The 24,347-nt window shown below is 36.3% G+C and overlaps 1 protein-coding gene across 1 annotated transcript in view; it reads right to left on the bottom strand.

The window, feature by feature from the left end:
- LOC127420686 (zinc finger protein ZFPM2-like) overlaps positions 1–23,007 on the bottom strand; it is an 89,155-nt gene extending 66,148 nt beyond the window's left edge. Inside the window, exon 1 of the mRNA XM_051663150.1 lies at positions 22,857–23,007. Coding sequence (XP_051519110.1) covers positions 22,857–22,896 — 40 coding nt within the window. The 5' untranslated portion in view covers positions 22,897–23,007. The remainder of the gene's footprint in view (positions 1–22,856) is intronic.
- Positions 23,008–24,347: the final 1,340 nt, after the last annotated feature.

The raw sequence follows: 24,347 nt of genomic DNA, 5'->3' as shown, positions 1-24,347 counted from the left end.
ATTTTGAGACTACAGGCCAATTAATAAGCACACATATGCCTATTTTGAAACTACAGGCCAATTAATTTTAATACATTTGCCTATTTTGAGACTATCTGCCGATTATTTGCCAATTTTGAAACTACTGTCCAATTAATCTGCAGATATTTGTATATTTTGAAACTATTGGCAAATTATTAATCAAATATTTGCCTATTTTGAGACTACTGACCAATTAATCAGCAGATATTTGCCTATTTTGAGACTATCGGCCGATTAATCGGCAGACATTTGCCTATTTTGAGACTATTGGCATTGGTCAACAACTATGTTTGCTTAGACATTACTGTAACAGAAGTTAGTCCCACCTTGTGTCAGTTTCAAAAGCTACTCACAGCTTTGACAATGAATAATGCACATTTTCTGTTTTCAAATTTTGTGCATTTTGAGTAATTCTGTATTTAATAAACTGTATTTTACATCTGCAATTTTGTTTTTCTCATTTAATTTTCATCATTAAATTCTATCATGTTTACATTGTAATTATAAGGGTCATTGACCACTAGGGCTGCACGATCATGACAAAAATAATTGTTGATTATTTCCCTTGATATTGTAATTGGGATTATTAATTCTGATTAATAGAATTTACATTACAATACTTATTTTATGCAGGGCAACTGCATGTCATATTCTTTATGTCGCATACACATCTAAAACAAGCTGAGAACTGTGTTCCTATCTTACATTATTACTGTTTTTACATTAGTATGTCATATGTTACTGACAGGCCTCCAGACTGATCTACATGCTTTGGAATTGCCATTGCATTCATTCACACAATGGAAATGTGATTGGTTACAATGCTCAACCACTATTTTACACCTTAAATACGTAAAAAAAAATTGAGTAGAACCACATGAAATGTTGTAATTGCCGCTTTTCATGAATAGTTAATAACGGCGGATGTAATTGTAATCTTAATTATATCTTTGATTAACTGTGCAGCCCTATCAGCCACCATGCTGTCTAGATATCATTATTGGCATCCTATATTGGTTGAACACTACTAAAGTCAGCTCAATCAACTAAAGTTAGTTTAGTTCATAAATGAAGTAAACTTGTTATTCTAAAAATGCACAACCAAAACAAAATAGGATTAGAGTTAAGGTTAATTCTGCATTCTTTATAATTAGCTTCATATAAAAACAATAGAAGTCTAAACATTTGTGTGAGTTTACTAATTTATTTATTTTACTTTTACATATGTTTAAATGTAATGTAATTAAATTTATATATTTATAATAGGGCTGTCGATTTAATGAGTTAATTCAGTGTGATTGATTACATAAAAAAATAACACTTTAAAAAAATGTATGCAATTAATTAGGTGCCCGGACCATAATAAGGAATATTCCTAGCATCGGAGCAATTCATGCTTGAAGTACCATCTGTTTTCAGCAGAGGGCAGTAAGCAAAACTCCAGCTGTGTAGGCAATGCGCAGCTTATACAGAGAACAATCCACACTTACCCACAGCAGACAGCACAAGATGAGTCTCATTCTTGCGCTTAAACACAGCTTGATGGAGCTTAAATCCAAATGCAGGGATCTTAAGATGTGTTTTTCTAAGTTTCAAACTTGACACAGCGACCTAAAAATGCTTTTTATGATGCGACGCAACCAAAGTGAGATGCTCCAAAAGTGTTCATCTTATGCATGTGTACAACTGTAGGCCAATGATTGGCTTATGTTCAATAATATGAAAATAAACAATATATTGGATTCTAAAGCCAATTTTTGTATTGTCTAATCAATGCTTAACTCGTCTGCCACAATGATGTATGTAATGCATTTTATTATTTGAATTATTTTTTATAATATACATAAAATGTATATATTTTATTTATAATTATTTAAATAAAATTATAATTATTTAATCATTATATACTGAATTATTGCAATATGAGGGGATTTCTCATCAAATATTTATATAGTATATGCGATTAATTAATCGGCATACCATGTCATTAATTCGATTAAAAAATTCGATTGACAGCCTTCACTTATAATTGTCTTTTTATAAGGACAATACAAGTCTACGGTAAGTCCTAATTTAGATATCAAGGTAAACGTGAGTGTAAGTGTGTGTTCATGCGTGCAGCTATGAACTATGAAACAGCTATCAATTACTATGCAAAAATGAATACATTCAACTGTGAATGCTTGAAAACCTGTGTGTGTATGTCTCACTCCCAGTGTTGTGCATGCTGTGATCTGTTTGGGTAACCTCTTTCTTTTCATTAGCTGTGCTGAATTGCTCCTTTGTGGGAGGGCAGCAGGGACTGTGTGCATGAAAAGAATTAAGACACAGCAGCAAGAGAGAAGAGGCGCTGAACAAGGACACAATTATTTTATATCTTGTAGAAAACAAAAATGTCCAGCTTACCCCAGAGGAACATTTAATTGCTCAGAGGTTGCTCACTTGTTTCATTCAAATGTCAACTTTGTCTCAGATGTTTCATCAAAAATTCCATAGGAGATATAAAAAATACACAGATCCTGACATACAGTAAGAGTATAGAGCTGTAACATTTGTGTACATAGCATAGCTCAGATAAATTGGTTTTGGAATTTGAAGAGAAATATTTGAGTTCATACTGAGATCTCTGAATTTTGATTGCAGACCTTGGTGTCTTCAAAGGAATGGTCTTTTGAAACAATGTGTATTTTAAAGTTTATAGACTGGCCTCATTTACTTCCATTGTAAGTGCCTCACTGTAACCACGGTTTTTGAGTCAAAATTATGTTTGCAGTAATCAACAATATGCCACAAATGCTGTCGATTGAGCTTAACTTTTAATGTGTAACTTAACTTGTATTGAAACTGGAACATTCCTTTAACACATATAATTGACCAAAATTGTAGACATTGTTGAGATCTTTTCTGAAACTCAGGATGCACATGCAAGATCACTGAGGTCTTTTTCTGGGGTCAGCTTTTTTGGAAGCAGACCAAACAAGTCTCCATATGCTCTCCATTTTGTCTTATTGCTGTCTAGGGTAAACAAATGAGACATTAAAGAGATCTCATTTGTGATTTTCCTTCTTATGGATACTTCTATATTCTATAAAGCTGGTTTTATAGTGATCTTCAGATGCTCTTGACTGTGAATTGATTTCCATAGTCAGTGGCTATGTTTCCATCTAAATGTTTAGCATTTTTTTAGTGCATTTCTAAAAATGAGACTAAAGAAAATACGAATTGTTGCGCATTTCCATCCACTACATAATGCGCATTATCATGAGGGAGCCGCCTCGTCATGATGGAGCAGTTGAATGACCTCCCTGCTTCAGGGAGGGTTTTATTCGCAAAATTGGAGCAAGTATCTAATTTTATTAAATGCATCTACGAGACACCGCAGAATAAGTGTAGTATTTGATATAATGGGGCTGAAATGGCTGCAATGCCCACATGCCACCAGTCTCCGCATACCTGGGAGCACCCGCTCACAAAACTGTTCAGGCAGATTATGAGGACCCAATTTGACGAGCAGCTAAAGGTTGAACATTTCCGAATGTCAAGCGCTATGTTCAAAGAATTGTATGCCAAGGTTTTATCTTTCATTGGGCCAGTCACATCAAGCTATCGCACGTTCATAACACATGCACAAATGGTCAAAACACGTCATCGTTTTGTGAATAAACCATTTCCATCCCCTTAATGCGCATTTTAACTAATGCGTAACTCTAGAAAATCCACCTCCTCCAAGCGCATTCAATTTTATGTGAATTTAGAAAGTTAATTCGAATATCAGAGTTTCCATTCAGGATTTCTTATGTGCAATTTCAACATTTGCATAAAAATAGTTGGATGGAAACCCAGCTAGTGAGAACTGAATTCTATTGGAGAATTGTACATTTAGAATGGCGTTTCAAACTAATTTTAGTTCCATAATGTGACGTCTTCTGAGTAAGCTATTCAGCGAGAAAAATGGTAGATTAAGAATTAACTTTATCCAGTTGATGAACTGAATGGATTGAGAAAAACGGTGGATTACGAAGACAAATAATTATTTTCTTTGGAATAACGTGCACTAATGAACTGTTCACAATAAGACCAGGAACAAGCATTAAGTGATCAGGGTCAGGAAAATCTAAAGGAAATTTAGATTCTAAAGGCCACTAATTAAGCATGCAATGTTTGCAAACTTCAACCTCCAAACACCATCAGAACGCACTGTTAAAGCTCTATCCCCTGAATCTCTTGCTTTCTTTAAAACACACACACACCCACAAAGCATAAAACACATGAAGTGAAATATGCAAGTATGCAGGCATGATCTGAGTGACTGCTAATTTCATGCTTAGATTTGCCGCCTGCCTGCAATGTTGGAGGCGTGTGTTTGCATGGTGATAGTGTCCCGGCTCAGTATCAGCTGGCTGCAGTGCAGAGCCATGCTGCCCCGTCGCACACCACAGCCAAACCCACACGCTCTCCAGCGCTCTAATTACACCTGAGCTAATTCAATCTGACAGAGCCGAGCCGCATGGAAATCAGCCTTCTTTTCCATTCCATTCTGGCCTGTTCCCTTCTCTTCTGGTATGCTACAGTATAGCTTTTCCATCTGGCCAAATAGTGCTCATTAAGAATAGTTTATACCAAAAAAGCACTTAGTATACAGTTTATACTGCATAAGCAGTAATATGCTAGTGTTGCATTCTGTTGCATTCTAGAGAACAGACCAAAACACAAACTATCTATAGCAAACATGCGTGTGAACACTGCCATCCGGTACTGACCCATCTAATTTCATAGCTGCTATGTCTTACATACACTTTGCTTTACTATGTGGAAACAATGGTGAAAACAAAGACTACAATATATCATTGATTACATTTCTCAACACAATCCTTTCCTCCATGTGTTGTCAGTGTTTGACAGTGTGAATGTCTGATTTGGATTCCTCACTGTAGACATTGGCACAACATCAAACAAACAGCTGTGGCACCCTGGCACTGTATCGCCTACTTGATCACATCAGTGGTATAACACCTCTCTCTCTCTCTCTCTCTCCCCCTCTCGCCAGGCTTTTCTGGCCAGTTCCACAGAGGATTTTTCTTTATAGAGTCTCTCAGGAGAGCATTTATTGACACTTCCAGTAGACCTTAGTCAGTGTCACCATGTTTAATATGACACAAATGAAAATGAGGCTGTGATGGCAATACAGTCCGCTCAGTAAGTCATACTGTTTTGTAGAGCCTGATCTCTTGACATCTTGACAGTGGCAAAATCTTTTGAAAATGATATCACGGGGCTTCTTACACATATCGCAGCAGTTCCGAGGTGAAATGTACACAGTTTGGCGCTAAAAGCGAGTTAAATGTTCTCCCAAACATATGAGGTTTTTAAGGTTAATGCTCTATTGATTTTTTAAATCAACAAAACCTACCTCCCTATCCTAGACCTTAAACCTAAACCTAACCGATAATGACATAAAACGCAAACGTGAGATGGTGCTTCTATGACACTTTTGGCTCACGTGTTGACTAGGGATGTGCACAAGTCTGCAATAATTATTCAAAAGGTAAAAATACTCAAACTCAAATTTGCAAAATTTTGCTTTGCTGCCCATAAATAAAGTGAAATGCATGTTAAATCCTGAACACCCACACTAAAACTCACAGTTATAACTGAATGCATTGGGTGGCGCTGTGGACACAAGTTGTTCATAACTGACCACTCACTTGATGGCAAAAATTATTGAGAGATATGCCTTCTTTAAGTTTCATCGAGGGAGATGGGTTTAAGAAAGTCATACAGTTTCTTGAGCCAGACTACGACATTCCCTCACGGAAAACCATAACTGCAAGAATACAGCCTCAAAATTAAAGCATGGTTTCCAACCTTAAAACTACTTTAGGGACGGTAGACTTCGTGGCCATTACATTTGACAGTTGGACAGCATTATCTACAGAGTCCTATGTCACTTTAACGTGTCATTTTATCGCTGATAGGAAGGTGAATAGTTATGAAAGCGCTTCAAGAAACTTTGTCCCTTAGCAAACCGTTATCTGTGTGTCCTTGGAACGTCTGTGCCCATGGAAGGCCAAATTATCTTTTAATGTTCCCAGCATTACTCGTCATAAATGCATTTTTACTAGTAAGAATTCAAATTACAGAGCTCTATAATTACATTTTTACTACTAAGAATTTCAATTAGAGAGCTCTACAATTGAATTGTTACTAGTTCAAATTCCAATTAGAGAGCTCTCATTGAATAAATACTTGTCATTTGTTTCCATTGACTCCCATTCATTTTTAATTAGAGAGCTCTCTAATTGAATTGTTACTAGTGAAAAACTGCATTAAAAATATGTTTAATTACAGAGCTCTGTAATTCTTACTAGTAAGAATGCAATTGTAGAGCTCTGTAATTGAATGTTTACTAGTATAAATGTAATTTTAGAGCTCTACAATAGTGATTCTTACTAGCAAGAATTGCATTGTAGAGCTCTCTATTCAGTGCCATCTCATTATGGTAATGAAGCCTCATGCATATTCATATTCATCTGGCTTGTATATATTGGCAGGTGGGAAAATGTATATAAATATGTATGGGGTATACAGTAAGTATATGATTATATATTACTTCATATATTATTATACATTTATTAAAAAGATTAAAATCATTATAAATTCTGTTGTAAAATATATTTTTGTCAGGTATTTCGTACATTAAGCACAACTTGTGAATGAAGGAAAAACAATGCAAGGGTAAATGAAAAGATTATACGTAGAAAAACATTTTATACAATTTATTAAAAAAAAAAAAAACATGAACAAATTTGCTATCCTCCTTTATGATTAAAAAAACTACTTGTCTTCCTACTGTTCTGCACATACACCTCTGTACTCTATGCAACCTTTATACACAATCTACACATTTACATTCAAAACATTGTGATAATTTTTTTTTATATATAATTTTCGGGACAAAATCCACAAGTGTCTGACTGGCAGGTTTCTAAAAGCGTAGATGCTGCAGACCGCAGTGGACCATATAAGTTTCTGACATGTGTAACATGTCTTTGAACTTTTTCCAAGAGTATACAGAGGTGCGTTAATATAGTGATTCAATATTATCCTTAAATAACAAAGCATATTTTAGTTTTCATCTCAATATTCTCGATAATTCTGACACTATGCGAATGCAATCAATATGTTTGCTAAATAAGCTTGCAAAAATATTTCATGCAAATACAGTATCTTACCATGTCACACATGGCCTTTATTTTAAAAAGGTGGGATTTGGAGAGGGAAATGGGTGTAATAATTTCTGTTTTGCATCTAATGAATACAATTTTTACTAGTAAGATTGAAATTGTAGAGCTCTGTAACTGAAATTCTTACTAGTGAAAATTGACTGAGAAAGCTCTGTAATCCAATTTTTACTAGTAAGAATTGAATTGTAGATCTCTTTAATTGGAATTGTTACTAGTAAAAAGGCAATTGCAGAGCTCTGTAATTCAATTGTAGAGCTCTGCAACTACATTCTTACTAGTAACAATGTCATTATAGAGCTCTGTAATTATAATTCTTACTAGTAAAAAATCAATTGTAGATCTCTTTAATTGGAGTTTTTACTAGTGAAATGCCATTGCAGAGCTATGTAATTCAATTGTAGAGCTCTGCAATTGAATTCTTACTAGCAGAATTGCAAATAGAGAGCTCTTTAATTGGAATTCTTACTAGTAGAAAATATATTGTAGAGCTCTTTAACTGAAATATTACTAGTACAAATACAATTAAAACAAGTAACGCTGGATGCATTTAAAGCAATATCGGCTTGCCACGTGTGCTGGCAGGGTGCATTTTCTCTGCAGCCGGCCTTATATTGTTAACAGGCTAAGGAGCCAACTTTCACCCAAGCATGTGGATATGTTTTTTTTTTCTCAACAAGAACTTCTGTGCCACCATTTGCTCATTAACTTTTGCTGCAGTGAACTGTTTGGGGAAAAAACTGGAAACAGGGAAATTCACTTATAAAGCCTTCTTGTATGCAAAGGTAAAATCATGATAATGATTCAAATGTTTGATATAAAATTCAAATTAACATGTCTGGGTGTACAACATTTTCCAAAAATATCTTCTGGGAGGTTTTTTTCTTTTTTTTCCTCAAATATTCAACTACAAAATTATTGAAAAATGCTCATCCCTAGTGTCGACTCACGTGCTCTTCAGGACTTGTATCCCGGTCCTTTGCAACACAAGTGCAATGCTCTATCAGTTGAGCTACGGCACAGTTAAACTGGACTCAAACAAGCTTGAAAATGTAGTTGGTTATATAATGCAAACGTCATAATACAAAAAACCTCATGATTTGTGTGAAAGTGCATAAAATAAACTCAATAAATGAAAGTGCAATAAACTTTTTTACTAAATAACGGTAAAGTAGACGTGACCTTGTACCTTAAGAAGAATTGGGCCTTATTCATGAAACACAAGAAAGAATTTCTGAATAGCTGTTGTGTTTTTTTGACATTTCTGGAGAGAAACATTGAAAGAAACTTGAAGAGAAGCAAAATGCTACATTATAAAAGCATTGTTCTGCATTAAATTCATGAATTAACTGGGTTCCCACACCTTTTGACTGAAGAATTTCCATGTTTTAGATTTTGAAAAAGCATAGTATTGATATTCCACTCACAAAAAGCTATTTCTAGCTGATGAAAATAGCTGAGCATAACTCAAAAAAATTACATTCACTATAAAAATTCCCATGATCATTTCAAGTTTATTAAAGATGTAAAAAAAACAACTTTGCTTTCAAAACGGCTTTCTGAATATGCCCCCTGTCTACCGTTGGTCAACAAAGAGATAGCCCCACCCCCAACTCACGCCATTGGTTGAGTAACGTAGTTGGGGCGGGTCTACGCAGGTCGCTATAAACAAACACAGGAATTTTCAAAGCACCAGAGAGAAAGAATGCTTACAGAAAATTAACCTATGAATGGCTCATTTGTTTCTGCATATTAAGCAGGGAGGAGAAAGTATTTTAACACAGAAAAAGTTACATACTTCAGCTTTAAATCAAATCTAGCTAAGCATGTAATTATTTCACTTTTTACATTGTCTACACCTCAGAACCTAATGCTAAGGATATACCGTATATTCTATATTAAGCTCTAAGCAGATGGTTGCTCTGTGATGTTTGTGAAGAATAAAAAACACAATCCATGACTAATCTGCAATACAATATGATCTCTTTGTATCATTTTTCCTTTAAGCATGCAATAGTGTCTTCAATATCAGCCATCACCATCTTTCTATAATCTGCAAACATACACATGCTCAGCCTTTGTTTTATATCTTTAAAGGAGATTAGATGAATGATTACAGAGCATGGAGACATGAATAAGGTTCAGATCCCATCTCATAATACAGTCCCTTATCCAAGAGCTAGTATTTAAGTAGAAGTAAAGGAACAATGGCTCTTATATGAGCTGACAGCTGCATCAGGAATTAACTGTGTGATTTGAAGACAATAACCAACAATGCCCTTGTCTGACAAACGATTTTCTCACTTTAAAGATCTGAATTATCTTCTTACAAACACCTAAACCAAATAACAAATCAATGCGCCAAACAATAAATCAGTTAATTAAAATGATCAGAGCTGAAGCTTACATGAATCAGTCATTTACTCCAGAGAATTGCGAGTTTATGTTGAAGTATTTTCAATATTCAGAAAAAAAAAAAACCATCCTGATATAAACAGAAACCACAAATAATAATGAAACTTTAACACAATATCCTGGAAGCATGCTGTGCAATCACAAAGGTAATTAAAGAACTTAAAGGCTGTCATTTGATATCAACAGCTCTGCAGACTAAACCCTGAAAGCACTTTGAATTATAAACTTTTAAGCCCAGTTCGCAAAAATGCTCGCACAAACCGTTAGCTATCACCTATTAGAGCCCCGGATTTGTGCCATTAGCGATTTTCCACTCTGCATTTAAAAGCATGCCATCGCATTTTCTGTGAAGATGCTGAAGTTAAAATTAGACCTCAGAGCTCTGTAATCCCAACAAACACCATGTTTTGTTGCCTCTTCAAATAACGTGTTTATTAAGTGTTTTACAAGCCTGTTTCACGCCGAAGTCCAAAGGATTTGACAATTCCCTGTACTTAAAGAGACAGTTCACTTAAAAATTAAAATTGTCATAATTTACTCGCCCTCGTGTCCTTTCAAACCTGTATGACATTCTTTCTTCCGTGAAACTCAAAAGAAGAAGTTTAGCTGAATGTCCGAGCTGCTCACTTTTCCATACAATGAAAACAAATGGGGACTGGGGCTATCAAGCTCCAAAAAGTGAAAAAGCATGATAAAAGTAATCCATACGTTATATTCCAAGTTCTCCAATGCCATACAATAGCTTTGTGTAAACAACTGAAGACTGAAAAATATGTTGTTATTCACTGAAAATCTTGCCTTTAAAATCATTGTCACCATTCTCTTTCATTGTGTGTTAAAAATCAACTTGGATATTCTAACCTGGTCTCATGACAAGTCGTATGTGACAAGGTTAAGGATGGGAAAGGAGGAGGCGGGAACCAGTTGAACAGTCAAAATAATATTTAATTTAAACAAACAACAGACACACAACACAAACACACATGGCAGCTAGCTGCATGCGGCTCTCTCTCTCCCGAACTGCTGCGTTCTGCTGCACTTATACCTCTCCTTAGCCCAATTAGGGGCCGGGCGTGCGTAGTCACAGCCTGGCCCCACCCTCCTCCTTGTCACATCATAATAGATAATAGTACGAGATGCCAGAATCGTAAGAAATCGTATGAGTTTGCTCATAAAAACGTATGACTTTTACTCCTATAGAGAAAAATAAGCAAACCAACAAACCAAAAAAAAAAAAAAATGTTTTTCTAATTTTTTTCAAAAAGTGTAACCCATATCAAAAACCTAACCATGATTTTAACAGGAAATTTACCATTGTGTACCTCGGAAGAGAGAGAAACATTGGGGTTCTGAACGAGCGTTCTTAGGATTTTAAAAACATCAGGGTTTGCAAAGGAAGTGTATTAGAGGTTATTGACTTATAGGAATCATTTGTATTACATAAATAAATATGGAATGATAAACCAAATTTCTTCACAGATGTTTCTTTTCATAAAATTAAGTGATGAAGAGGAGGCAAGCTCAAATTTGAAACCAGTATTTAATCGATATGAAATTCTGTGTGTTAATTGGTTGGTCTCATATGGGAATAAAAATTGTTCCTTTTCCTTGAGCCAAGTCGTATGATATCTTACGATAACGTCATCTCTTCCAAATTATTACGAGTTGTCATGAGACTATGTTGGACATTCTGCTAGAAATAACTCCTACTGTCTTTGACAGAAGAAAGGGAGTCATATACAGTACATTTCTAAAAACACAAAAGTGTGTAAATGACTTTGATTTTGGTGTGACGTATTGCTTTAACATCTTTAAATAGGCAGCATTGATTCAAACAGCCAAACTGAATCCAAAAACCCATAAACTTCCTACTTCTCTCCCCTGTCTATTTATTTCAACACACAAAAAAAAATAATATATATATATATATAAATCCTGCTCAACAGCTGAAAATGCCCCAATCCAAACTTCCAGACCCAGTAAACACATACGGAAGATATTCTTTCTTTCCACTCTCAGGAAACTAGCGGCGAGAGATTTTTGTTCAGCTTTGAGGCATTTATCTATCTACAGAGGAAAGTTAATTCTATACTCCCTCATTAGAATGGGCTCCATTGAACATTTAAGATACATCATCTCTTTAGGTAGTAACTCACCAAATTAATTCCTCTCTCTTGGAGCCATTTACAAATACTCTGAGAAATCCAAAATGCACTATGTCCAAAGGTTTCTCTAAAATCTCATCGAAAGTCCTTAGATTAGTCCAATCTGAATGAGAAAGTATGCTAAAACAGCAATGATTTAAATGATGACATTAAAACCAAGTAACTGTTTATGGGTGCTTGCACACTAGAGCTTCTGGTGCAAACCCAAGTCTGTTAGACTTCCAAATTTGGTTTGTTTGGCTGGTGTGAAAGCAGTTAATCGAAATCTGAATCGAACTCTGTTTTGGACCAAGCAATCAAGCCAAGTTTGAAAACAGCTTATGTATCATAAAATACTGATGCTAAAAAATGTCCATCAAGATAACCTGAAGGACAACCTCTTTAACACAAACGGCCTAAATGAGCCATCTTACAATTGCTCCCATTCAAATCCAACCAGCAGCTTGTGCATCTGACAACAGTTATTGATTTAACATAATTGAACTCTTTGGGTTCAATGAAGGTGAGTAGAATAAAAGTGTTGTGTTCTGTAGCATCGCTGGACATCACTGATAGGGCATCTAAAGCAAGGGCATCAATGATTAAGCCTCGTCAAATACACATCTCGCTTATCTTATTTTTGGCATCGATTCTGCTTGCCTCTTTTAGAGCAGCTGGTCCCGGAGGCTGCCAACAGATGCAGTTTAAAGACTATCTTGTGTATGTTTGTATCTGGGTTTTTTTTTTTTTACGTTTGTTTGGTTGTATCTTGTAGTGGTTTTTCTATCACTACTAAAGCAGGATGGTCGATGTACATATATGATATAAAACAATTTCATGTTAGCGAATGAGATGCACCATCACCTAAACATTCTGTCATCATTTTCTCACCATCATGTCATTACAAACCAGTATGCTGTAAGTTTTGAAGAATCTTTATGTTGTACTTTTCAATGCAACGACAGTCGGATGAACATAGCTGTCAAAAACACTATTTAAGGGACCATAAAAGTAGTCCATATGACCTGTGCTCTATTTTTCCAAGTCTTCAGAAGCCATATGATAGCTTTGTGTGAGGAAAAGGCCAAAATTTAAGTCATTATTCACTGGTAATCTTCCCCTCCGCCGAAGCTCTCAAATTTAATTTGCTATTTGACAAAAAAAAAAATAGTGCATTGATACATTGCAGCAATTTTGACATTAATGATGCCAAAACGACACTGGTTTTCATGTGTGGTGTAACTAAATGTGACACGCCAGTCTGAATAGGGGGGGTGAAGAATGAGGCTTCATAGCTTTGATGAAAGGGAAGATTATCAGTGAATAACTACTTACACTTTTGTCTAAACACATAAAGCTATCGTATGGCTATTTTATGATACTTTTAAGGTGCTTTTTTATTTTTGGAGATTGACAGCAAAGTCATTCAATAGATTTAGTTGTTAATAACATATGGATTTGGAACGACATGGGGGTCAGTAAATGATCAGAACTGCAATTTCTGGGTGAATTTCCTTGAAGTTGAACATTCATATATGGCATAAATAGATTAAAAAAAGATTATGATTATCAATTTATTATTACAATAAATTATATTATTTATATTATATATATATATATATATATATATATATATATATATATATATATATATATATATAATAAATCTGATAAAAAAGCCAAATCTGATTTCCTGTATTATGTAAAAAAAATAAAAAATAAATAAATAATAAAAAAAAAATGCATTTATATTAAATATACACCGATCAGCCACAACATTAAAAACCACCTGCCTGGGTGGCCTGGGTAGCTCAGCAAATAAAGACGCTGACTACCACCCCCTGGAGTCGCAAGTTCGAATCCAGGGTGTGCTGAGTAACTCCAGTCAGACTTCCTAAGCAACCAATTGGCCCGGTTGCTAGGGTGGGTGGAGTCACGTTGGGGTAACCTCCTCGTGGTCGCTATAACGTGGTTCTCGCCCTCGGTGGGGCACGTGGTGAGTTGTGCATGGATGCCGCGAAGAATCGCGTGAAGCCTCCACACACACTAGGTCTCCGTGGTAACGAGCCAAACAAGCCACGTGATAAGATGTGTAGATTGTCGGTCTCAGACACGGAGGCAACTGAGATTCATCCTCTGCCACCCGGATTGAGACAAGTCACTACGCCACAACGAGGACTTAGAGCACATTGGGAATTGGGCATTACAAATTGGGGAGAAAATCCTCCCCCCAAAAAAACACCTGCCAAATATTGTGTAGGTCAGGTCGTAGAACAGGTCATCAGGTCATCTACGAGTCATTTAGCACCAGGTTCTCCACAAACGTGCGGTGCGTGATGGGAGAGGGGCCTCGGCCCCATCTCGAATGGCTCTCCTCGCCGGGCCCTCGCGGGCAATCGGAGTCATGTGACGCTGCGGTATTGTTACGTTTAGGGGGGATTCTGACTTACAGGCGTTCAGTCATAATCCCACAGATGATAGCTTCGCACCAGTGGCTCCTAAGCCAAACACGCACCAAATGTCTGAACCTGTGGTTCCTCTTGTACTGAGCAGGATTACTATTGCAACAACACATCATCAGTAGGGTAAAACTAACCTGTCTCACGACGGTCTATTTTTATACACACTTTATAATCACATTTAGTCAAACTACACAATGACTTTAAGACTTTATATATATTATGGTTTCATTTTCTGTTGAAAAACATGGGGAGTCACATGGGGTAACCTCCTCGTGGTCGCTATAATGTGGTTCGTTCTCGGTGGGGTGCGTGGTGAGTTGAGCGTGGTTGCCGTGGTAGATGGCGTGAAGCCTCCACATGTTCGCTCAACAAGCCACGTGGTAAGATGCGTGGGTTGACAGTCTCGGATCGCCACCCGGACTGAGGCGAATCACTACGCGACCATGAGGACTTACAAAGCACATTGGGAATTCCAAATTGGGAGAAAAAGGGGAAAACTCCCTGCCAAAACAGCACCAACCTGCATCTCAGAATAGCATTCTGAGATGATATTCTTCTCACCACAATTGTACAGAGCGGTTATCCGAGTTACCGTGAACTTTGACAGTTCGAACCAGTCTGGCCATTCTCTGTTGACCTCTCTCATCAACAAGGCATTTCCGTCCTCATAACTGCCGCTCACTGGATGTTTTTTGCTTTTGGCACCATTCTGAGTAAATTCTAGAGACTGTTTTGTGTGAAAATCCCATGCCATGCCATGGTTCAAATCACTGAGATCACATTTTTTCCCCATTCTGATGGTTGATGTGAACAATAGCTGAAGCTCCTGACCCGTATCAGCACTGCACTGCTGACACACGATTGGCTGATTAGATATTCGCATGAATGATTGTTGGTGCCAGACAGGCTGGTTTGAGTATTTCTGTAACTGCTGATCTCCTGGGATTTTCACACACACCAGTCTCTAGAATTTACACAGAATGGTGCCAAAAACAATATATATATATATATATATATATATATATATATATATATATATATATATATATATATATATATATATAAAGGCTGTAATTCTGTTAAATTATTTTATTAATTAATTGCAATTAATCACATACATCATTATTTGCTGAGAAAGGCCCTTAAATAAAGACAATTCATATAAATAATGCATAATAATTTAAATATTTATAAATATAATATGTAAGGCCTTTAATAAATATATAATACTGATTGAAATTCAGTTTTAAATAAATAGTATTATTGTGGCAGATGAATAAAGCATTGATTAGACCAGGGGCTTTCAAACTTTTTGATGCCAAGGACCCCTAAACATGATGATCCCCTTGCGAGGGACCCCTTTTCAAAAATATATAGGCAGCTTCATATTTCAGATATAAATTCCCTTTTATACTGTAGGAGGAAAAAAGTAAGCATTATATTATAAAGACAATGGTCTTTATGGCAATGGTTTGCAAAATTAAATAACTGGCTTTTATTTTGTAATAAAGGAAATTAAGAAAATGAAATGATTAAAATATAATATTGCAAAATCTGGAAAATATTACTTTGTATTAAGTTGAGCATATATCTTTTATTCTGCCCACAGTTAGAATAATATTAGATGTACAAACCTGAAGATTTTTGTTTTTAATTGAATTTAAATATATTTATACTCTTTAAAATGTAGAATGAACAAATAATTTTGTCAAATTGGGTATTTTTATTTTATTTTATTATTATTTTTTCTGCTGACCCCTTAGCACCTCCTGGCGGCCCCCCAGGGGTCCCCAGACCCCAGTTTGAAAACCCCTGGATTAGACAATGCAAAAAGTGGCTTAAGAACTCAATATATTGTTTGTTTTACTCTCATATCATTGAACAAGCCTGCAGTTGACAGCAATCTATTTTGCATTGAGTTCTCACAGTATGCATTCTTGCGTTCCGGATGTGCTATATTTTTTTATTACAATTTTTATCCCCTTTTCTCCCCAATTTGGAATGCCCAATTCCCACTACTTAGTAGGTCCTCGTGGTGGCGCAGTTACCTCAATCTGGGTGGCAGAAGACAAGTCTCAGTTGCCTCCGCTTCTGAGACTGTCAATCTGTGCATCTTATCACGTGGCTCGTTGTGCATGACACCGGAGACTCACAGCATGTGGAGGCTCATGCTACTCTCTGTGATCCACGCACAACTTACCACACGCCCCACTGAGAGCGAGAACCACTAATCGCATCGTGGTTACCCTCCCTAGCAACCGGGCCAATTTGGTTGCTTAGGAGACCTGGCTGGAGTCACTCAGTACGCCCTGGATTCGAACTCACAACTTCAGAGATGGTAACAATTGTTGCACTATGTACATGTGAGTGCCTCAGACGGAAGCGATTGGAGCATCTCACTGGTATTCAGCATCATAAACGCCACTTTATGAAGCTGTGTCACATTTCCTCAAGATTCCTATATTCTGTTGTGCTTCCTCCTAGCAGTTCTCATTCTCCAAAAAGTGAATACGGTATATACACAATATTTACTCAAAGTTAAAAAATATTTGAAAAAAGACCATGTGCATCTGCTGATCTATTCTGTGCCATTATATCAATCTGTCACTAGCATTTTGTTAATTATGTCTTCAAAAATAACACTTCCGTTACTAGTTTGTGTCGGAGAATCTTTCTGGATATTGCAGCAAATAATATCAAAAAAACTTGGTCTAAGAGACTATATTTTATTAAACGGCTGATTCCAACTCTAAATTCTGATTGGATGAGCCATGTTTGAAGCCATTGCAAAGCACTGATAAACACACACCTGTGAGCGCACATTCTATGTAACGCAACAAGTTGCTACGTTGCTTGCCAACCATAAACAACTTGCAGTTGTTGTAGTTGATAATGAAATATATAACTTGTCATAACTATTGTATTGCTACTAATGCAACTATTTGGTGTCTTTCATACAGTTGCCACTGTTTTATAAAATCAGAAAAATCTAATAAGGCTGAATAAGAAATTGTCGTCTTAAGACAAATATTAACAGCATTCCTGGACTGTTTGGATATCTCATCCTTCTCCAATAGACAGGTGGCTGGCGCTCCCATCCTCCTCTCCATCTCCCCTCCTCCTTTTGCAGCCTAGTGATCCACAGCACTTCATAGCTCATTAGTGCCAAACAGATACTTGGGAGAAAGTTGGCACGCAATAAGCCCTCACTTCGTATTGCAATGATCTGTGCGAGATATTGCACTGATCTGCGACTGAAGGATGCCTCACGCTGACAGTTGGCAGATGAAGTTAATCAAAACGGGTTAAAAAAAGAAAAAAGAAGGGGCAACAAATTTGACATCCTTGATAGGATGAAATAATGAAAAAAATGATCATATTCTGACAGCAGACAGTTAGCGAAGACAACCACAAAAGACAGCCACCAAATAAATAATTGAAGAATGATAAACAATAAGAGACGAGAGAGTCTTGTTGAGAGTTACTGCCAACCCGGTGTCATGAGAAGTCGTACTAATAGTACAAGATGGCGAAATCAGAAGAAATCGTACGGGTTGGTTCATTCAAACAAAAGTCTAACTTTTATTTCAATACAGAAAAACAAAGTTTAACTCCTTACCCTAACCCTAAACCTCACCATGATTTTAATAGGAAAATACGTTTTGTACTCCATGGAAGAAAGAAAACTTTGGGGTTTGGAACGAGAGGATGGAGGTGTGGGTTACTGACACAGACAAGTAATTTTTATTACATAAATAAATATTGGATGAAAAACGAAATTTGTTCACAGACATTTCTTAAAATAGTTCACTGATATATTACGATCACTGATATTTAACGATTTCGCCATCTCGTACAAATTATTATGAGTTGTCATTAGACTGTGTTCTTACTGCCACAAGGGACAAAAACTAGCTTCCAAGTCCAGACTTCACTAGGCAGTTATGCCATTTCATGTTTAATAGTAAGAATCTTATCCAGTGGCCGCAAAAAGTATTTGGACATTTAAGCTACTTCTAAAAAATTTATTAATGTCATCACATTAGATTGCAAAATATCAAATGAAGTGACATCTGCAAATAAATGATGTGAGAGCTTTTTTCAGGGTACACTCCATTCAGAAGTGATCCTCAAGCCCTATTCCCTTCGAAGATTATACCATCAACTGTGAAAGCTTTGGAGGGCTGAAACAATAATGGGGACCCAAAAATAACGGTCATTCAGAACTCATTTTTTCATTAATTTTCTGTGGATGCTTTTGCTTTAAAAGTGTGCTTGTGCGGGAGCCTGGGTAGCTCAGCGAGTACTGATGCTGACTACCACCCCTGGAGTCACAAGTTCAAATCCCAGGGCATGCTGAGTGACTCCAGCCAGGTCTCCTAAGCAACCAGACTGGCCCGGTTGCTAGGGAGGGTAGCGTCACATGGGGTAACCTCTTCGTGGTCGCTATAATGTGAGGTTCTCGCTCTCGGTAGGGCGCATGGTGAATTGTGCATGGATGCCGCAGAGAATAGAGTGGGCCTCCACACGCGCTACATCTACGCGGTAACGTGCTAAACAAGCGGATTGATGTCTCAGATGCGGAGGCAACTGAGATTCATCCTCCGCCACCTGGATTGATGCGAGTCACTACGCCACCACGAGGACTTAAAGCGCATTGGGAATTGGGCATGCCAAATTGGAGAGAAAAGTGGAAGAAGAAAAAAAGCTATATTTCTATATGTCTGTTAAACAGATCAAAAATAGCTGAACATTTATATAACTAATATATATATATATATATATATATATATATATATATATATATATATATATATATATATATACACACACACATACACACTGGTGGCCAAAAGTTTGGAATAATGTACAGATTTTGCTGTTTTGGAAGGAAATTGGTACTTTAATTCACCAAAGCGGCATTCAGCTGCTCACAAAGTATAGTCAGGACAAAAACAACACCATCACTATTTGAAATAAGTAATTTTTGATCAAATCTAGACAGGCCCCATTTCCAGCAGCCATAACTCCAACACCTTATCCTTGAGTAATCATGCTAAATTGATCATTTGGTACTAGAAAATCACTTGCCATTATATCAAACACAGTTGAAAGCTATTTGGTTCATTAAATGAAGCTTAACATTGTCTTTGTGTTTGTTTTTGAGTTGCCAGAGTATGCAATAGACTGGCATGTCTTAAGGTCAATATTAGGTCAAAAATGGCAAAAATGAAACAGCTTTCTCTAGAAACTCATCAGTCAGTCATTGTTTTGAGGAATGAAGGCTATACAATGCTTAAAATTGCCAAAATAACTGAAGATTTCATACAAAGGTGTACACTACAGTCTTCAACGACAAAGGACAACTGGCTCTAACAAGGACAGAAAGAGATGTGGAAGGCTAGATGTACAACTAAACAAGAGGATAAGTACATCAGAGTCTCTAGTTTGAGAAATAGACGCCTCACATGTCCTCAGCTGACAGCTTCATTGAATTCTACCCGCTCAACACCAGTTTCATGTACAACAGTAAAGAGAAGACTCAGGGGTGCAGGCCTTATGGGAAGAATTGCAAAGAAAAAGCCACTTTTGAATCAGAAAAACAAAAAGAAAAGGTTAGAGTGGGCAAAGAAACAGACATTGGACAACAGATTATGGGAAAAGTGTGTTATTGATCTTAACCCCATTGAGTTTTTGTGGGATCAGTTAGACTGTAAGGTGCGTGAGAAGTGCCCGACAAGACAGTCACATCTATGGCAAGTGCTACAGGAAGCGTGGGGTGAAATGTTACCTGAATATCTGGACAAACTGACAGCTAGAATGTCATGGATCTGCAAAGATGTCATTGCTGCACGTGGAGGGTTTTTTGATGAGAACTCTTTGAAGTAATTTAAGAAGTTCTGAACAGTTTTTTTTTTCAAATTGTAATAGTAATTCTTCACATTATTAATGTCCTGACTATACATGGTGATCAGTTGAATGCCACTTGAATAAAATAGTATATAAATAGTGAATAAAAGTACCAATTTCTTTCCATAAGAGCAAAATCTGTACATTATTCCAAACTTTTGCCCGTCAGTGTATACCTTAATTTCAAATTCTGTTAGATTACGTTATTCATAAAAATGAATACAAATACAGCACGTTAGAAAAATATTCCAGGTTCAATACAAGTTGAGCTCAATCACCAGCATTTGTAGCATAATGTTGATTGCCGCAAAAACGTATTTCGAGTTGTCCCTATCAAGCAAAAATCTGGGTTACAGTGAGGCACTTACAATGGAGGTGAATGGGGCCAATCTGTAAACGTTAAAATACTTAGTGTTTCAAACGTTTAGCCACAAGATGTAAACAATATGTGTGTTAACGTGATTTTAGTATGATAAAATCACTTACTAACTTTTTCTGCGTAAATGTAGCCAATTTTACAAATTGGTAAACCCTAAAATCTAAAATCCAAAAACGACCATAACAATTTAAAAACAACTTTACAGCTGAAATAATACACAATTCACATTTCTGCCTTTAAACCCTCACAAAATTGTCCCCATTCACTTCCATTGTAAGTGCCTCACTGTAACCTCGATTTTGCTTTTTTTTTTTAAAGGAGGGATGAGTTGAAATTCATTTTTGTGGTAATTATGCCACAAATGCTGTTGATTGAGCTTAAAATTGTATTGAACCTGGAAAATAATTTTAAAATATAACAAACAGCATCAGATTTGCTGTTAAAAGTGTTCACAGACAATATGAATGGACTACATCACAATTAATCAAGCATGGGGAAAACCAGAGCTAGTCTCATAGCAACTGTTCTTTTTAGTTCCTTATCATCAATTTGTTGAACCCGCTTCACACTGACCAGCAACCTGGGCAAATTTATACCCTATTTGGTCACAGATGGGTGACAACCGGGTGAGATGAACAGCTGGTACCAGCCTGTGAAGCTGAAGCAGCCCTGATAGCAATGACGTCTGCTTTCCCACCCAGACACCTTGGCCATTCTATCTCCCTTTACCATCAAACTCTTATTACAATAAAACCCTAAACACGACCAGAGAGGGGGTGGAGGGCAGGGAAAAGAAGAAAAGATGACCCAAAATGCTCTTTTTATCTTTCCATAAGAAGAGAAAGATCTTTCAATAGGGCTAAAGAAGTGGGAGAAGAGAAGATACATAATTTATCACCATATTATCGGAATATCCAGGCGGGCTAATAAAGAGAGTGCAGACTGACTATTCCTTGTCTTATCATCTGAACTGGAGGATGGGGGTAGGGATTATCAGGCTGGAGCATACTGCTGGGCTGGAATTCTAGTGGTAATAATGGGGTCGCTGATGGTATATCTTCCACAGCTTATCCAGCCCATTATCTAGCCTTATCGCCACAGTCATCGGGGCAAATTAATGGAGCTCTTTCAGTACTCTGGCTTTATCTCCTGCGCAGAGGGCACCCAAGAGAATGGAATAGGCAAAATATGAAAATCCAGGATGATTTGCTAGTGTTCAGATAACAGGGCAAAGTGTGTTCAAGTGGGTACGTAATGTAAAAAAAGCACATGCAGCGCCTCTACCCATAACAACCTCTTTGTCCTTTGCTATGAGCAGGTGGTGTGGCTGCATGTGCGCTCTCATCTACAGTAAATGAGCTTAAAGTCAATTTCAACAACACTCTGATGCATACCACTGTACTGTTTCAAATCACTCAAGACGTGTGGGACACGTCCGCCGATTGAGATATGCAAACTGCCCTTTTGTATAATACAGACCTTGAAAAGCAGAAAACAGACATGATTTGGGCTGATATGACTGGACGGCAGAGTAAACAGTTTCTCCACTACACAAATATGCCAATCAGGAGGATGCTGTAACTGTACTAGTTAAATAATCAAATTAACTTATTTTTAAGATCTGTTATCGTGTTAGATGACAAGTTTACCTAAAGGAAATCTAAGATTTCACAAGTGTCAATCATGATGACTTCTTTGTAGCTGTGAGATGTTGCTCTTATTATTGCATTCCATATAAGAATCGTATTTTCCATTGTGGAACACTGTATTTCAAAGAAACTCTAAGTCAAAATGTCAGTTTAATGTTATTTGCACTACAAGTATTGCCTTAGGTTATTCTTAGGATGTTATTCTGTTATGATAAAACCAATCTGACACTTTGCATTTCTAACAGTCTCAAACATTTATTTAAAGAAGTTATGGTTTATACATTATTTCTGAAATAGTAGATTAAAAGACTTCACAAATTATTGCACGCAATAATGATTTCCAAAGTGCATATTTCAAAACTGTCGTTTCTCTAAATGCATGAAATTAATTAAGGATGAGCGTTATTAATATATATTGCAAAATGCAAAATTCTGATGAATGTCTCATACAAAAAAGAAAAGCAAATCTTTGATTTTCAGACTTCAACAAACCACATAAGAATACTACACGCATGTCTTTAAATGATAAGATAAATAAGGTAAAACGCTCAACTAACCCTTCTTCTATAAAGTGCATGTCTAATCATTTGGTTGGAGGAAAACAATGTGAGTAAATCCCGCTGTGTGAAACTTACGTTTGAATTGCTTCGGGTTGCTCTGTTTCCTCCGGGACATTCCTGCTCCACGCGCAAGACTCGAGATTACAAAACAACACTGCGACTCATCCAAACACTGATAAACGCGTGTACTTTAATACCCGGGTGTGTTTCAGTGTGTGTCTGAGTCCGGTCAGGGTTTATCTTCTGTGAGGCTGTGATGTGATCCGAGCGCACACTGACAGCGCAGATGAGCGCGTGTTGTGATTTTGTTGCAGGAGGAGGTTTGAGCACACCAGTGTGGCGTAGCTGTAGGCGCAACACTATGGCTGCTTCCCCCCTCCTCTCGGTTTTATGTTCATCTATCACGTTTAATCAGTGTGAAATATTGTTTGCGTATGTAACGTTTAGGTAATTGTAACTTTTACACTGTTTTGTGTTTTAAATAATAATAATAATTTTTTTTTTTTTTAAACCTATGGAATTACAGGTCTACACTGTAAAAAATGTCTGTATGTCTGTAATTTTAACGACTGTAAAAATGCTACAGAAATAAAGTCGTTAATTCATTAACGAATATTAACTGTAAAATATACAGTAAACATTTTTTATATATATTTTAAAAGACACTACAGTAGTTTTACAATAAAATGTTGTAAAATTTTTTTTTTCTGTAAAATTATGATTTTCCTGTATAATTAATGGTAAAAATTTGCGTTATGTTTAACAAGAGAGTACATGTACTTTTTACAGTAAATTATTGTTAAAATTACAGTAACAAACAGTAATTGGGCATTCCCACAATTCCCTGCGTGACCCATAACATTTAATTACATTCTATGGGAATAGTTATATTCTTATTTTTAATATCAGTTATGTACTTTGGGGTGTTCTGTGTTATATCTGATGTAGTTTAGTTCATGTTTATTGCATTATTTTAATTTCACATGTGTTACCCTGATGGTGTTTGTGTGAGTGACACTGAGTTCTGTTTTTACATGTTTATTGGTCATTGCTCCTGGATGAGCCACTATTGGTGAACTTCATGTCATCATGTGCTCTTCTGTAATATTTTATGGTGATTAACAATACATTAGAAAGTGAAAAGCAGATTTATAAGGTTTCAGAAGGTTGATATCAAGTTTATGACTTTTTTTACTGTAAATTTAACAGATTTGTTTTTACAGTGTCATCGTGGTCATACAAATTACAACAGTTTTAAACTGTAAAATTTACAGGTTGTTCTGTGAAGTTGTTTACATTTTTTACTGTATTTTTTACATAATTATTCTGGTAACTACACCTGCCGTTTTTTTTTTTTTTATTTTATTTTTTTTTGTAAAAACAACAGTATACTTTTTTTTTTATTTATTTATTTTTTTTTTTACAGTGTATATTGAAGAAATTTTCCGGGTTCAATACAAGTTAAGCTCAATCTACAGCATTTGTGGCATAATATTGATTACCATAAAAATGTATTTTGACTCGTCCCTCCTTTTCTTAAAATAAAGCACAAATCTGGGTTACAGT

The sequence above is a fragment of the Myxocyprinus asiaticus genome, chromosome 30 (genome assembly GCF_019703515.2).
Source record: "Myxocyprinus asiaticus isolate MX2 ecotype Aquarium Trade chromosome 30, UBuf_Myxa_2, whole genome shotgun sequence".
Taxonomy (NCBI): Eukaryota; Metazoa; Chordata; class Actinopteri; order Cypriniformes; family Catostomidae; genus Myxocyprinus; species Myxocyprinus asiaticus.
The sequence above is the reverse complement of the archived record's forward strand: the minus strand, read 5'-3'. Positions and strand labels throughout refer to the sequence as shown.